The 17,513-nt window shown below is 49.1% G+C and overlaps 1 protein-coding gene across 1 annotated transcript in view; it reads left to right on the top strand.

Annotated features, from left to right (window-relative positions):
• The window catches only part of adamts10 (ADAM metallopeptidase with thrombospondin type 1 motif, 10), a 61,406-nt gene extending 45,202 nt beyond the window's left edge, over positions 1 to 16,204 (top strand). Inside the window, 8 exon segments of the mRNA XM_042111581.1 lie at positions 5,128 to 5,208; positions 7,883 to 8,037; positions 8,460 to 8,586; positions 10,411 to 10,540; positions 11,274 to 11,478; positions 13,435 to 13,611; positions 14,053 to 14,218; positions 14,656 to 16,204. Of these exon segments, the coding sequence (XP_041967515.1) occupies positions 5,128 to 5,208; positions 7,883 to 8,037; positions 8,460 to 8,586; positions 10,411 to 10,540; positions 11,274 to 11,478; positions 13,435 to 13,611; positions 14,053 to 14,218; positions 14,656 to 14,765 (1,151 nt within the window). The 3' untranslated portion in view covers positions 14,766 to 16,204.
• The last annotated feature ends 1,309 nt before the right edge of the window (positions 16,205 to 17,513 follow it).

The following is a 17,513-nucleotide window of genomic DNA, read 5'->3' on the forward strand; positions in this document are numbered from 1 at the left end:
GTGTGTGTGTCTGTGTGTGTTTGTGGACGTCTGTCAGCGCGGAGCACAGCGGTCAGACAGCCGCGGCCTATTCTGGGCTTCCTCAGAGGCCTGACCTGATTTATGGATCACACATGGCCTCACACGCGTACGTACACACACACACACACACACACGCATGCACACGCACACACTTTTTCCCCCACACACACACCCAGTGGTAGAGATGCTGCAGTGGTATAGATGTCCAGTGGTAGAGATGCTGCAGTGGTATAGATGTCCAGTGGTAGAAATGCTGCAGTGGTATAGATGTCCAGTGGTATAGACACTGCAGTGGTATAGATGTCCAGTGGTAGAGATGCTGCAGTGGTATAGATGTCCAGTGGTAGAGATGCTGCAGTGGTATAGATGTCCAGTGGTATAGACACTGCAGTGGTATAGATGTCCAGTGGTAGAAATGTCCAGTAGTATAGACACTGCAGTGGTATAGATGTCCAGTGGTAGAAATGTCCAGTGGTATAGACCAGCGGTCCCCAACCACCGGGCCGTAGCCTACGACATGAGTTTAAAAAAAAATGCATGCAAACTAAACTAAATTTAATTCGCAATAATGTCACGTTTTTACATGACATAGGCCTATATGCAGTTGTTTGATTGCATGCATGTTTGCAAGGTCTATTTTCTTACGTCTGTCTGTCCAGCCTTCAACACTTTTACATATTGCCTTCAGCGCTGCGCAGCCTCAGGTCAGCTCACTTCACTTGATCAGTTCTTGGCGAACGGTAGTGTCACACGAAGTTAGCTAAACTGCTAGAATGAGCAACAAAAAACAAGCATCTTTAGCAGGTCACTGGCCAGAGTGTTTGAGTTGCGAGAGCAGAAAAAAAGTCACCGTTAGCTGCACATTTTTGTGATGAGGACTGGGTGTCAAAACTCGCTTACCTGTGTGGCATATTCGGGTTGCTTAATGACCTCAACCTGTCACTCCAGGGGAGAATGACGACTGTCTTTAAACTGGCAGATAAAGTCACTGTATTTAAAGCCAAGCTTGATTTGTGGGGACGAATGGGAACGGGGTGTTTTTGATATGTTCCAAACAGTAGTGGGGGTTTTGGGAGAGACTGAGGCAGGGCCCTTTCTCTCGCAGCTGGTGCGCGATCACCTTGTTGCGCTCTCAAATGAGTTTGAGCGTTACTTCCCATCCTCCAAAGATCCACAGCAAACCAATGAGTGGGTCCGCAACCCATTTGTCAATATCCCGAATAGTCCTAACTTGTCAGCGCAGGAGGAAGAGCAGTTGATCGAAATTGCAAATGACGGTGGTCTTAAGAGTGTGTATAAGGAAACCTCTCTGCCGGGTTTTTGGATCAAAACCAAAGCAGAATATCCCGAGATAGCCGTAAAAGCGCTGAAAACGTTTCCCACCACGTATCTATGCGAGGCCGGGTTTTCGGCAATGACTGCAACTAGACAAATTGCGCAATCGACTGGACATATCAAACACACTGAGGGTGTCACTGTCTTCCATCACCCCCAGATGGAAGCTTCTTGTTGCAGGGAAACAAGCAGGGCTCACACTGATTATATTCGTAATGCACGTTTAGTTCCCATGTTTTGTTCCCATATTTTGTTAAGCATGTTCACACTTTAGCTTCAAGTTGTTCAATATTCATAGTTCATCAATTTTCACTTCTTCAAGTTCACGTTTTTCACAAGAGATCGTTACCTTCACTGTTCATACATAACTGGAGCTAGTTCTTTTCAAGTAATGCATGCACAACACATATGGAACATGGAACCCCCGACCCCCCCCCCCCCCCGCCGGTCCGTGAAAAAAAAAATAGGAATCAAACCGGTCCATGGTACATAAAAGGTTGGGGACCCCTGGTATAGACACTTCAGTGCTAGAGATGTCCAGTGGTATAGACACTGCAGTGGTATAGATGTCCAGTGGTAGAGATGCTGCAATGGTATAGATGTCCAGTGGTAGAGATGTCCAGGTGTCCATGCCATTCTGTGTGTGTCTAGCCTGCACACACACACTCTGCACTGTAGCAGTGTCCATGGCATTGTATGCGTGTCTTGCCTGCACACACACACTCTGCACTGTAGCAGTGTCCATGGCATTGTATGTGTGTATCTAGCCTGCACACACACACTCTGCACTGTAGCAGTGTCCATGGCATTGTATGTGTGTGTCTAGCCTGCACACACACACTCTGCACTGTAGCAGTGTCCATGGCATTGTATGTGTGTGTCTAGCCTGCTTCCACAGGAGAGATGGGCCAAGCTGTGTTGGTCAGATTTTCTCCCTCATTCCATGTTGGCTCCCCTTGGTCACGGCTCAGGGTGTGGGGGGGGGGGGGGTTGTGTGTGGAGGGGGTGTGTGGGGGGGGGGTTGTGTGTGGGGGGGTTGTGGTTTGTTGTTGTTTGGATCTCTGTTTACCCCATTTCTCACCGGACAGCTAACAGGCAGCTCACTCTCCGTGCGCCTCGCGCCGGCTCAGATGAATGTGGCGTCCACTCGCTGAGCCGTCCACTCGCTGAGCCGTCTCTGCCGCGGAGAGGTATTTTGGAAAGTGAAACATCTCTTCCCGTCTCAGCTCAACAGAAATGATTGATTTATTTCCTTTTTGCGCTTTTTTCAAATGGGAGTCTGAAGTTATTTACAAGTTTTGTGGTGGCTTGGCGAGCCAGCGCGGTCTGGCCCAGAGCAACATGGCGGCCGGCGCAGAGCTCTCGCTCGGCTGTCCTCTGCCCAGGAATTCAGCTGGAATCTCCCACATCAGCGACTCCTCACTTCCCAACGCCTGCTTCCAAATAGCTACATTCTCTCTTTCTCTCTCATTCTCTTTCCCCCTCTCTCTCTCTCTTTCTCTCTTTCCCTCTCTCTCTCATTCTGTCTTTCTCTCATTCTCTCTCTCAATCACTTTCTCTTTCACCCTCTTATTCTTTTAAGTCTTCATTGTCCCTTCCTCTCTCACTGTCTTGTTGTGTCTCTCTCTCCCTCTCTCTCTCCCTCTCCCTCTCTCTCTGCCTCTCTCTCTCTCTCTCCCTCTCCCTCCCTCTCTCTATGTCACTCTCTCCCTCCCTCTCTCCCTCCCTCTCTCCCTCCCTCTCTATCTCCCTCTCTGCAGGGGCTCTCGGTTCAGACTTCTGCAAGGAGCGCAATAACAACAAAGCTTCTTGCTTATGCGGACGACATTACACTTATCATACGCTCACAGGGGGACATAGGGAGTGTGTTGGCCTGTCTGGACCTGTTTCAAAGGGGCACCTCTGCAAGAGTGAACTGGGGGAAGAGTCTGTCCCTGTTGCTAGGGCGGTGGCAGGGCGTGGCAGTGCCACACTTACCCGTGCACTGTCAGTGGGGCAGGGACGGGCTTAAGATCCTGGGAGTCTTCTTCGGCACAGAGCAGTACATCCAGAGGAACTGGGAAGGGCTGGCTGATAAGGTGCTGGGGAGGTTGCGGAGGTGGGAGTGGATTCGACCGCAATTGTCGTTCAGAGGGCGGGTGTTGGTAGTCAATAATTTGGCAGCGTCCATGCTGTGGCACAGATTGACTGTGTTTAACCCGCCAGCTGAGCTTGTCGCCTCCTTACAGAAAAGCTTTGTGAACTTCTTCTGGGATGGGAACCATTGGCTACGTCCAGGAGTCCTTTACTTACCCCTGGCGGAGGGGGGGCAGGGGCTCATCCATCTGGCCAGTAAGGTTAAGGCAATGAGGCTGCAGTCCGCCCAGAAGCTGCTATACGGGACTGATCTACCATAGGTGGATTTCGGTCTGGCAATGCTGAGAACCAGGACTGAGATGCGTTTGGATCGACAGCTGTTCCTGGTGCCACACACTGCCACTGTTCAAACTCAAACTGAGCCAACAAGTTTCTATAGCTCAGTCTTTGAGGCCTGGGGACACTTTAGGGTGTCACGTTCCTTTCTGGACAATGGAGGGTGACATATCAAGAAACATTGTGTCTCTTTTCACTGGGGCAAAAATGACAACACTGGGCCACCTGCTGAACCTCGCTGATAGACGCTGGCGCTCTGTCCTTGACCTGGTGTCCTCTTTGGGCTGCAGGTCAGAAAGGGTAGTGGAGGGCATATTGAGAAGCCTGAAGGCAGGTCTTCCTGACTGTCTATTAAGGTTCATCAATCATGTTCTGGATGGGGGCCCTTTTGAGGTCCCCTTTCCGGATTTACATATTACCCCCAAAAGCCCCACATACGCCTCTACAGGGACACTGCTTTCTTTTAAGGGGATGCTTGATATACATTTTACATCAGTGGACAGAAAGATGTTGTATAATGCCATTGTGAAATCTGCCAATGCTAATGTGCTTAAGGGGAGGGTTGACACAAAATGGAGGGGTCATTTTGGGGGCAGTGAAGATCTGTCACCATCATGGAGTGTACAAGCCCCCCATACCAAAAAGGTCTGGGGACCTTCAGTGGCGGGTACTTCACTGTGTCATGGCCACAAAGGTCTTTGTCATCAAGTTCAGGCATGATCTCTCACCTTTATGTAGTGTCTGTAATGTACCTGATTCAGTGTTTCATGTTTTTTGTGACTGTCTGAAATTGTTGTCCCTTTTTCAGTTGTTGGAGGGAGTGGGCCAGAGGTTGGGGTTCACTTTCTCAAAGGAACGGTTCATCCTTGGGGTTAAATACTCCAAAAACAAAAGGGAACTGTGCACCTTCATGAACTTCTTGATTGGCCAAGCAAAACTGGCAATATGGAAGGGAAATCGGTTGGAGGAGGAGGGCCAGATTGTCAACCTTGTGGACATGTTTAAAGCTTTGGTGGAATGAAGGGTTAGGGTTGAATATGCTTTTTTTAAAGTTTCAGACAGTGTGGATCATTTCTCACAGAAATGGTGTACTGACAAAGGTCTGGTCTCCATTATTGATGGGGCCTTGGCATTTATGTGGTGATGTCATGGGGACTGGGGGGGGGGGGGGGGGGGGTTATACTGTAGTGTTTTAAGGTGTTTTTTGATCCATGCAATGGTTCAATAAAAGGGGTTTTAAAAGTCAAAAAGTTTCTCCCTCTCTCTCTCCCTCTCTCTCTCTCTCTCTCTCTCTCTCTCTCTCTCTCTCTCTCTCTCTCTCTCTCTCTCTCTCTCTCTCTCTCTCCCTCTGCTCCGTAGGTTATGAAGAAGTTGTCCGGATTCCCAAAGGCTCAGTCTTCATCCACATCCAGGAGCTCAACGTCTCTCTCAACTACTTGGGTACACACACACACACACACACACACACACACACAACTACTTGGGTAAGAGGAAGCAGCAGCTGAAATGCAGTATTTCCACTTGCACACCAGCAGAACTTGTGACCGCACATCCTGGCAGCATTAAGGCTTCATCTTCTCGGCTGAGACCGTCAGAACCAGCCTGAGGAGACTGTCAGCACGTAGACGGAGCGTTCCATTTGTAGCCTACTGGTTTTACGAGTTGATTCAACGAACAGGAACAGGACGTTGCAAATGGAACGCCCCCGAAAGTTGTATTCCGTTTGGAACCCCAAGTACCCCGAGTCCTGCCTGCCTGCCTGCCTGTGTCTGTTCTTGGAGAGCACATTGGCCGTCCTGCCGGAACTCTTCATTCACTCTGTGGGCCAGATGTACGTACATTTGCGAACGTACCGTTATTAGCGTCATGGATACACCGCAGATTGTGAACGCTGTCAGACCCAAGTTTCCATCGTATTTATCAATCGTTCAATCCTTAGTGTAAACTGCGCCTTTCTCTGCCTTTCTCCGCCCATAAACGCAATTTACGAACGTCCACAACTGAATGCCAGCGCCTACATACAGTACAAGCGCAGTTGATACAAGGATACAAGGAAGTTTATTGTCACATGCATATAGTTACTGGAAGTAAGAAATGCAGTGAAATTATGTCTGGTGTCAGCCTATTTGTGCATTAATGGGGGGGGGGGGGGTAAAGAGTGCAGTAGAAGAGGGGTTTAGTAGATTAAGTGGCAAGGGCTGCATAAGAAAGGTGGGGGAGGATTGGGATGGGGGGGGGGGCACCAACAAGGAGCACCCAAGAGCAACAGGGGCAAGGAAAAACTCCCTTACCAAGGAAGAAACCTTGGGCAGATCCACGGCTCAAGGGGCTAACCCAACTGCCAGGGATCTTGGTGTGTGTGTTGGGGGGATGACAGGGGAGATGGGATAGTGTGCTGTGTATGTGGGGAGAGGGCAGTGTGCAATATGTGTGTTGGGGAAGCTTCCTCATGAGACAATGTGCTGTGTATTGGGGGGGGGGGGGGGGCAGTGTGCTGTAAGTATGTTGGGGATGTGTGTTGGAGAAGCTTCCTGATGAAATAATGTGCTGTGTATGTGGGGGGGGGCAGGGACTTACTATTGCAAGCAGAGTACTGTATGTATGATGTATGTGAGTGATGACAGTGAAGATGTGTGTGTGGGCGGGAGGGGAGTGGAACAGTGACTGTGTGTGTGTAGTGTGTAGGTGGGGGCAGTGTGCTGTAAGTATGTAGAGGATGTGTGTTGGAGAAGATCCTGAAGACAATGTGCTGTGTATGTAGGGGGGGGGGGGGGCAGTGTGCAGCAAGTATGTAGAGGAGGCTTACTGTAGCAAGCAGTGTGTTGTATGTATGTGAAGTGATGACAGTGATGATGTAAGTGTGTGTGTTGGGGGTGGGGGTTGGGGGGGGGGGGGGCAGAAAGGCTAGGCAATCAAGGACATGGGTAGATGGAGGAGAAATGAATGAAGTTAACTGATGACAATATTAAAAAGAATCAAACGTTTAGTGATCATGAAATAATACCATACATGATAAGATGTAAACAAGCAGGGAGATAATTAAGATCAGTAGTTCTACTCAAACTACTTGTGCATGTAGGCTATGGAAGATTGGTCAAATCTAGCAAGTAGGAAAGTTTAAGTAAATTACGTGAAAGTGAAAGTAAGACATTCGAAAGGCCAACGAAAGTTGAGGTTGCTTTTGGTACTTTCACCACAAAAACTAGTGCTCTAAATAGTGATTCTGTTGTCTTTGAAAGGTTCTCTTATTGACGCATTGAACTGCAATTTGGATTAACACCTGCTTTTACAAGGCAGTAGGATTTAGGCGCAGAATAGACGTGCGCTTTCAGGAGCAGTCTTTGTACATACTGCGGAATCCATAACTAGGCGCTCTTTACTCTTCCCCTCCCATCTTTTTACGCTAAACTCCCACTTTCCCCTGGATCCTCCCATGAATGCATATGAATGACATGACAAACGCAATCTGCCACTTTCAGCTCCCGTGACAGGCAGTTTGCGCTTTTACATCATTGCGGCCTGAAGTGGGCGCAAAAGCGTTGGTTAGTACATCTGGCCCTGAGTGTCTTCCAGACTCCAGCCAGATTAGCTGCTGGCCTCCTTTTGTCTGAGAGGACAGAGAAGCCCGCTCAGTTTAGAGACAAGCCTCCCTGAGTCTACAGACAAGCCCGCTCAGTTTAGAGACAAGCCTTCTTTTGTCTGAGAGGACAGAGAAGCACACTCAGTTTAGAGAGAAGCCTCCCTGAGAAAACAGAGAAGCAGTTTCAGGTTAAAGACAGGACAGGAGATTTGATTGACTTGTGCCATGTCTGCATAGCAGGACAGAGTTCAATACACAAGAGTTCAAGACACAAGAGTTCAAGACACAAGAGTTCAAGACACAAGAGTTCAAGACACAAGAGTTTAAGACACAAGAGTTTAAGACACGGGGCATTAATCACCCAGCTCTCCTGCTGCTCTCTGGAATCCCGTTGGTCTAGCGGATTCTCCACACCTCTTTATTTGAATTTTCTGTGCATTTTCTAAAAGTGTAGTTTGGCTTGACCGTGACTGTGAGAGTGATGCTTCACCCCCTCTTTCCTCCTCCACTGGCCACCACTGCAGTGCTGAAGAGCAAAGGGGACCAGTACTTCATCAACGGAAAGCTGACCATCGATACCCCCCCGCCGCTTTGACATCGCCGGGACGACCTTCCACTACCGGCGACCTGCCGACGAGCCCGAGTCTCTGGAGGCCCTAGGGCCCACAAACATCACCCTGATAGTCATGGTAACGGCACAGACAAGCGCGGTCGCTAAGATATCTGTTCACAGAGGTTATTATGGGTCCTCTCTGCTCCTGCGTCCTCTCTTCTCTGACTGTGTATGTATATTCTGTGTGTGTGTGTGCGTGCGTGCGTGCGAGCATGGGTGTGCGCGTATGTACATATGTGTGTGTGTGTGTGTGTGTGTGTGTGGGCATGCGTGTGTGTGTGTGTTTGTGTGTACATGTGTGTGTGTGTGTGTGTGTGTGTATGTACATGTGTGTGTGTACATGTGTGTGTGTGTGTGTGTGTGTGTGTGTGTATGTACATGTGTGTGTGTGTATGTGTGTACATGTGTGTGTGTGTGTGTATGTACATGTGTGTGTGTATGCGTGTGTGTGTGTGTGTGTATGTACATGTGTGTGTGTGTGTGTGTGCTGATCCCCAGGTGCTGGTGAGAGAGGAGAACCCTGGGATAGTGTACCGCTTCAACCCCCCTGTGAGCCGAGACCTCCTCAGTGGATACGCTTGGCATTACACGTCCTGGAGCCGATGCTCTGAGCTCTGTGCTGGAGGTACACACACGCACACACACAGACACACACACACACACACAGACACACACACACACACACTCATACACACACACACACAGACACACACACACACACACACACACACACACACACACACACACACACTCACGCACTCATACACACATACACACACACACACACATACACACACACGCACTCATACACACACACACACACACACGCACATGTACAAACACACACACTTATACACAAACACACACACACACACATACACACACACGCACTCATACACACACACACACACACACACACACACACACACACACACACATACATACCGGTATACACACACACACACACACACACACACATACACACACATGCACTCATACACACACACTCACTCACATCAAATGATATGCTTGGCACTGTACCTCCTGGACACACTGCTCTGAAGATACACACACACACTTACGTACACATACACACACACACTCACATACACATACACACACATATTAGTGCTTTTACCTTAACCCAGAGGAAGAATTTACAGATCACAAACTTTGAGGGAAGAACAGTTGTATGTTACACACTTACACAGGTCTGATCAAACACACAAACACACACATACACACTCACAGACACACACACACACATAAGACCAACTAAAACTTGGTTTCTGCCATTTTACATTTTACAGTAAAAGATTAGCCTGATTAGCAGGTAGACCTTCTCAGTTGTAAGTGGGAGTGGGTCTGGAAAAGGTTCATTGACTCACGACTACCAGCAGGGGCGTAATTAGCAGTGAAATCAAACTCTAATTGGTGCATTCAACTATTACCAAATCGTTTCAGAAGTGTAGCAATCTCGTAAACGAAGGTTTTAAATGCAGTTGTTTACTCAATCCCAAAGAAATGCACGTCCATGCCGGATTAGCGATTGTATTTGCATGCCGTGTTTTAGGAACATCGGAAATGAGCTTCAGTGGCCTCTTGGCCAGACGGACCTGCAGGGCAAATCCCAAATTTGCCAAAGGTTCGTATGTGTTCTCCCAGGCTAGTAAAAATAGTTGCTAGTTCCAAGCCACTAATTTCTCACATTGTTGTTCTAAACATTGCGTTGATGACAAGCTGGCTAGCTAGCTAGATGTTGATTAGTGTGCACTACCAAAGCAGGCATAGCTACTAATTTGTCACGTTACCCTTGTAAGATTGGTTATAGACATTGGGGACTTTGTAGCCATGCTTACGTGCTAGTCTGCTTACTGCTAGGGTTGCTGGGAAAATGTGTACAGTGATGTAACAATGTGCCTCTTTGGTAGGCCCCTAGCCTGGCACTAGCACCAGTCACACACACACACACACACACACACACACACACACACACACACACAGACACACACACAGACATACACACACATACACACACAGACACACACACACATACACACACACACACACACACACACACACACACAGACATACACACACACACACACACACACACACACATACACACACACACACACACACACACACACACACACATTCACATGTACACACACACACACACACAGACATGCTCAGAGGTCCTTTCCCTCTCTGCCTCAGGGGCTCAGGAGCAGCAGGTGGTGTGTAAGAAGCACACACACACATTCACATGTACACACACACACACACACACACATTCACATGTACACACACACACACACACATACACACACACACACACATTCACATGTACACACACACACACATACACACACACACACACATTCACATGTACACACACACACACACACAGACACGTGTTCAGAGGTCCTTTTCCTCTCTGCCTCAGGGGCTCAGATGCAGCAGGTGGTGTGTAAGAAGCAAGCTGACCACTCGGTGGTCTACAGCCACTTCTGCGACAAGAAGAACAAGCCCAGGGACAAGAAGAGGACGTGCAACACTGAGCCCTGCTCCCCAACGTGAGTGTGTGTGTGTGTAAGTGTGTGTGTGTAAGTGTGTGTGCGTGCATGTGTGCGTGTGTGCGTGTGTGTGTGTGAGTGTGTGTATTTAGGATAAAATGCTTTGTAGCAAAAGTTCTTTGATTTTGAACTCATTCCAAACTAGAGATAACAATGATACATGAATGTGTGTGTGTGTGTGTGTGTGTGTATGCTTGGGGCGTATGTGTGTGTGTGTGTGTGTGCTCATGTGTGTGTATATGCTTGGGGCGCGTGTGTGATTGTGCGTGTGTGTGTGTATATGCTTGGGGCGTGTGTGTGTGTGTGCTCGTATGTGTATATATGCTTGGGGCGTGTGTGTGTGTACGTGTGTGTGCATGCGTATATGCGTGCCTTTGTGCGTGCATGCATGCATGTGTGTGTATATGCTTGGGCCGTGCGTGTGTGTGTGCGTGTGTGTTTGTGTGTGTGTGTGTGTGTGTGCTCGTGTGTGTGTATATGCTTGGGCCGTGTGTGTGTGTGTCTGTGTGTGTGTGTACGTGCATGTGTGTGTGCGTGTGTGTGTATATGCTTGGGCCGTGTGTGTGTGTGTCTGTGTGCGTGTGTGTTTGTGTGTGTGTGTGTGTGTGTGCTCGTGTGTGTGTATATGCTTGGGCCGTGTGTGTGTGTGTGTGTGTGTGTGTGTGTGTGTGTGTGTGTACGTGCATGTGTGTGTGCGTGTGTGTGTCTGTGTGTGCGCGTGTGTGTGTTGAAGCTGGTGGGCGGGCGAGTGGTCAGAGTGCAGCCGCAGCTGTAACGGAGGGGTGCGCACGCGGGAGATCCTGTGCAAGAGGAAGGTGTCCGGCACCGAGGAGCGTGTCCAGGGCGACTCCGTCTGCCCCACGCCCCGACCCCCCCTCACAGAGCCCTGCAACAACCACAGCTGCCCCCCCGAGTGGCTTGCCCTCAACTGGTCCGAGGTACGGTAGCCCCCTCCATACACACACACACACCCCAACTGGTACAAGGCACGGTTATATCCCCCCCCCCCCCCATACACATACACACCTCAACTGGTACAAGGCACGGTTATACACCCCCCCCCATACACATACACACCTCAACTGGTCCGAGGTATCCCCCAAGGTACCCCCCCACCCATACACACACACCCCAACTGGTCCAAGGTACTCCCCCCCCCATCCCAAGCCTTCAGATTCAGAGAGACAGGCGCAGATCTTCCAAGGTTGTGTGGGGAGATCTGGTTTGTCAGGGGAGATCTGTGTTGCATTGTGTGGGTTTGGTTGGGTTATGAGTAACCGTGATGGTCTACTATACTGGCAAACACGGACTTGCAGTCAGCAGTCTACATCATCACACACCTTTGGGATGAACTAAAACACAGACATGGCAGGCCAGGCCTTCTTGTCCAACATCAGTGCCTGACCTCACAAAATACTCTTGTGAATGAACAGGCAAAAACGTCCATAGACACTCCAACATGTTGTGGAAATGATTCCCAAAAGAGTGGAAGCTGTTCCAGCCCCAATCTGTGTGTGTGTGTGTGTGTGTGTCAAAGTCAAAGTCAAAGTCAGCTTTATTGTCAATTTCTTCACATGTTCCAGACATACAATGACATCGAAATTACGTTTCTCACTATCCCACGGTGAAGACAAGACATATTTTACCAATTTAAGTCCACAGACAAACATAACATTCAAGTAAACAAAAAAGTAAGTAAATAAGTAAATAAGAGGGCACATATAATAATGAAAAAATAAGAGCAGCAAAATTTGGTTGAAATTGTGCATAGACAGTCAATAAAATACTAGTGCAAAGTCAGGCCAATAAAAGGCTTGGGTAGTTCTGTTTGACCTAAGTAAGAAAGAAAGTGGCATAGTGGTGCAAGTTATGTAAGAGCAGCAGAAGTGTTGTGTTTTCAGGACAACAACACCAAGTTGTAAAGTGTGTGTAGTCTGTGTGTGTGTGTGTGTGTGTGTGTGTGTGTAGTGAAGCTGTTCATATGGATGTGTTGATATGGATGTGTTGATATGTATAACATATGGATGTGTTGATGTGTATAACATATGGATGTGTTGATATATATAACATATGGATGTGTTGATATGTGGGCAATTCCATGGAAAATTATGTTTTTTGTAACATCCATAACGGCAATAAAATGTGATGGTATGGTATGATGTGAATGATTACATGAAATTTGAGCAGAAGAATGTACATGAGAAAAAATGCACAAAAAATGAATGTTATCATTCACATCATACAAATACCAAGGCATTTCACTGGCGTTATGGATGTGACAAAAAGTCCATTTTCCGTAGAATTGCCCATGTATAACATTTTGATGTGTTGATATAACATATGGATGTGTTGATATAACATATGGATGTGTTGATATAACATTTGGATGTGTTGTTTTGATGTTGTTGTGAGTGTCCTGTGTCAACCCCACCGTCTGATTGCATCAGGTCTGTGCTGTTAAGACCCTAAACTGAGAAACACATAACAATTAGAATAGTTAGAGCGTAATTTGCTAAATCTTTTAAAGTGACCCTCTGTGACTAATTCTGTCTCTCTCTCTCTCTCTCTCTCTCTCTCTCTTTTTCTGCTTCTCTGTCACCCTCTCCCTCTTTTCCTGCTCTTTCTCTCTCCATCCCCCCTCCTCTCTCCATCCCCTCTCCTCCCTCTCTCTCTCTCTTCTTCTCTCTTCTCTCTCCATCCCCCCTCCTCTCTCCATCCCCTCTCCTCCCTCTCTCTCTCTCTTCTTCTCTCTTCTCTCTCCATCCCCCCTCCTCTCTCCATCCCCTCTCCTCCCTCTCTCTCTCTCTTCTTCTCTCTTCTCTCTCCATCCCCCCTCCTCCCTCCCTCTCTCTCTCTCTCTCTCTCTCTCTCTCTCCCTCCCTCTCTCTCTCTAGTGTTCTCCCAGCTGTGGTCCAGGGTTCCGGCACCGGGTGGTTCTGTGTAAGAGTGGGGACAGTGGAGACACGCTGCCGGAGTCCGACTGCCCCAAACCGGGCCGCCCGTCCAGCAGGGTGCGCTGCAACCTGCAGCGCTGCCCGCCTCCGCTGTGGGTGCCGGGCCCGTGGGGGGAGGTGAGTCGGAACCGAGCCGAGTCGGATGAGAACACACAAGGAACCGCTTTCATGCCCCCAGAGTGCAGCACTGTAGCTGCATGGCAGCAACTCGAGCTCGGTAGAACCGAGCAGAACCGGGTAGAACCGATAGTTTTCTTCGCACCCACAGTACTCGATGACCTGGAGAAACAGAGATCTATGTGGAAAACGGCAGGAATTCTCCTGTAACAGCCGCATTCAAAACATTTCAGTTATTTAACCTTTTAAAACAAATTATGTTCAGTTGCAGGATTAACGATGAAGTTAACTGTGAATTGGAAAATTGAATTACCTTTGTCCTTATCTTCCCTCTCTCTCCCTCCCTCTCTCTCTCTCTCTCTCTTTCTCCCTCTCTCTCTCTCTCTTTCTCCCTCTCCCTCCCTCTCTCCCTCCCTCTCTTTCTCTCTCTCCCTCCCTCAGTGTTCTGCTAAGTGTGGTTTGGGGCAGCAGATGCGGTTGGTGAGGTGTCTGACCAACACCGGGCTGCCGTCGTCTGATTGTCCCGACCTCCAGAGACCGTCCAGCATGCAGCAGTGTAGGAGCAAGTGTGACCTCGTCCTCTTCAGCCCCACCGACAACCCTGAGGGTCAGCAACACACACACAATACACACACACACACACACACACACACACACACACACACACACACACTTACACACACAACCCTGAGGGTCAGCAACACACACACAATACACACACACACACACACACACTCACAACATACACACTTACACACACAACCCAGAGGGTCAGCCAGCGCAACATACACACACACACAGCATACACACAACATACACCAACAACCCAGACACTTTGCACCACAAACACAATATGCAACCAAACACTCTACCACACAAAGACAATATGCAACCAAACACTCTACCACACAAAGACAATATGCAACCAAAGATTTTAACACACAATGATATTGTACAGCCCAAAACCTCATAACCACAATATACAACCAGATATAAACATTATATAAACATTAATCGATGTATGTTGCGTTTGTTTGCCTCCAGAGTGCAAAGATGTGAACACAGTGGCATACTGCCCCCTGGTGCTCAGGTTCAAGTTCTGCAGCCGGCCATATTTCAGGCAAATGTGCTGTAAGACCTGCCAAGGACACTGACCTCCGGTTCCTCCTGGATCCTCCGGTTCCGCTGGTTCCTCCGGTTCCACCTGGTTCCTCCGGTTCCTCCTGGTTCCTCCTGGATCCTCCGGTTCCGCTGGTTCCTCCGGTTCCTCCTGGTTCCTCCGGTTCCTCCGCTCTCTCTGTCCACCACTCCATGGTGCCTGACTCCCCATCCCAGACAGCAGTTGGCTCTAACACAGAACCGGCCCAAGTGTGGCCCGTCTAAACCCAATCACCAGGACTGGGGTGCGATTCCTGTAGTAGTCAGGCCACACAGTTCCTAGAATGCTAGAGACACAATCTCTCTGTGGTTTAGTGACTGCTGATTGCTTAGCGACACTACCCCAGGAAACGCACCCCTGTCCCTGAGTTAGCTGCTCTCTGAGGTCACTTCCTGTTCTGTGAAAACCTCTGAGGTGGAGACGCGTGGGCAGAGCGTGACGCTGGCGAACAGACGAGGGACTTGGACGGGGGGGACGGACACGTGAGACTTACGCTGCTGTCGGTTGCCGTGGGGACCTGCGAGACCAGTGAACCACCGATGCTGCTGCCTCTGCTGCTGATGAGGAGTCGGATCAGCTTCCTAAACATCCTCCCTCCATCGCCATAGCAACGTGCCATCAGAGCTACAAACGTCCCGCTAGAGGGGACTCCGCCAGCTCCTCTCTGGACGCATCAGTTGTCCGTTTGTTCGTTTGTTTGTTTGTTGTTGTATTCTCTCTGGACACAACAAAGATCAGATTATCTGACCTCCCTAGACCCTATCATGCCCCCTAGACCCCATCATAACCCCTAGACCCTAGACCCCTAGACCCCATCATAACCCCAAGACCCCATTGTGACCCCTAGACCCCATCATAAGCCCTAGACCCCATCGTGCCCCCTAGACCCCATCATAAGCCCTAGACCCCATCATAACCCCTAGACCCCAACGTGACCCCTAGACCCCATTGTGACCCCTAGACCCCATCATGACCCCTAGATCCCATCATAACCCCTAGACCCCATCGTGCTCCCTAGACCCCATCATAACCCCTAGACCCCATCGTGCTCTCTAGACCCCAACGTGACCCCTAGACCCCATCGTGACCCCTAGACCCCATCATGACCCCTAGATCCCATCGTGCCCCCTAGACCCCATCATAACCCCTAGACCCCATCGTGCTCCCTAGACCCCAACGTGACCCCTAGACCCCATCGTGACCCCTAGACCCCATCATAACCCCTAGACCCCATCGTGCTCCCTAGACCCCATCATAACCCCTAGACCCCATCGTGCCCCCTAGACCCCATCATAACCCCTAGACCCCATCATAATCCCTAGACCCCATCATAACCCCTAGACTCCATCGTGCTCCCTAGACCCCATCATAACCCCTAGACCCCATCGTGCCCCCTAGACCCCATCATAACCCCTAGACCCCATCATAACCCCATCATAACCCTAGTGCTCCCTAGACCCCATCGTGCCCCCTAGACCCCAATGTGTATTTCAGACTTTTAATACTGAACCTTTGAGATGTCTTAGATATTGTAAGAGTTAATGGATTGTTTTTGTATACATTCTACGTATCTTTAAAGCTATTGTCCTTCTTTTGTTTTGGGTCTGACCTGACCTGGCCATAGTCTTGCCTTCTACTGCCTCACAACTCAACACTGATCTCAACACATGGGCCAGGCCATAGTCGTGCCCACTGCCCATATAGTACAACTTAACACTGATCTCACTGCCCATATAGTACAACTCAACACTGATCTCACCACACGAGCCAGGCCATAGTCCTGCCCACTGCCCATATAGTACAACTCAACACTGATCTTACCACATGGGCCAGGCCATAGTCCTGCCCACTACCCATATAGTACAACTCAACACTGATCTCACCACATGGGCCAGGCCATAGTCCTGCCCACTGCCCATATAGTACAACTCAACACTGATCTCACCACACGGGCCAGGCCATAGTCCTGCCCACTGCCCATATAGTACAACTCAACACTGATCTCACCACACGGGCCAGGCCATAGTCCTGCCCACTGCCCATATAGTACAACTCAACACTGATCTCACCACACGGGCCAGGCCATAGTCCTGCCCACTGCCCATATAGTACAACTCAACACTGATCTCACCACACGGGCCAGGCCATAGTCCTGCCCACTGCCCATATAGTACAACTCAACACTGATCTCACCACATGGGCCAGGCCATAGTCCTGCCCACCGTCCATCCAGCTCAACACTGATATCATCACTTGAACCAGATGTGCAGTATTCAGTCTTCAAAAGCTAAACAGTTTTTATTATGCCAGATAGTAGGTTTTGAATGCAACCAGCATAGCATTGGGTTTTATTTCAAGTATAGAAGAAGAGTCAATGTGATCACTCCATGTTGAAGAGTATAGAAGAGTCAATGCGATTACTCTATGATGAAGAGTATAGAAGAGTCAATGCGATCACTCTATAATGAAGAGTATAGAAGAGTCAATGCGATTACTCCATGTTGAAGAGTATAGAATAGTCAATGCGATCACTCCATGTTGAAGAGCTAATTGAGCACAGCGTACCTGTGTCCCAGCGACCGTCCCACAGCACAGATGGGCGGAGCCAGGGGACGTCTGTGACGGCGCTTGTGTGTGGAGATTGACAGCAGGATGATTGACAGCAGGATGAGAGAGATGTCTGTAGCGTACTCCTGATGGAGGAAGCTTGTTGCTGAGTGGTCGTGGCATTCTCCCTGGTGCT

Source organism: Alosa sapidissima, chromosome 12 (genome assembly GCF_018492685.1).
Source record: "Alosa sapidissima isolate fAloSap1 chromosome 12, fAloSap1.pri, whole genome shotgun sequence".
Taxonomy (NCBI): domain Eukaryota; kingdom Metazoa; phylum Chordata; class Actinopteri; order Clupeiformes; family Clupeidae; genus Alosa; species Alosa sapidissima.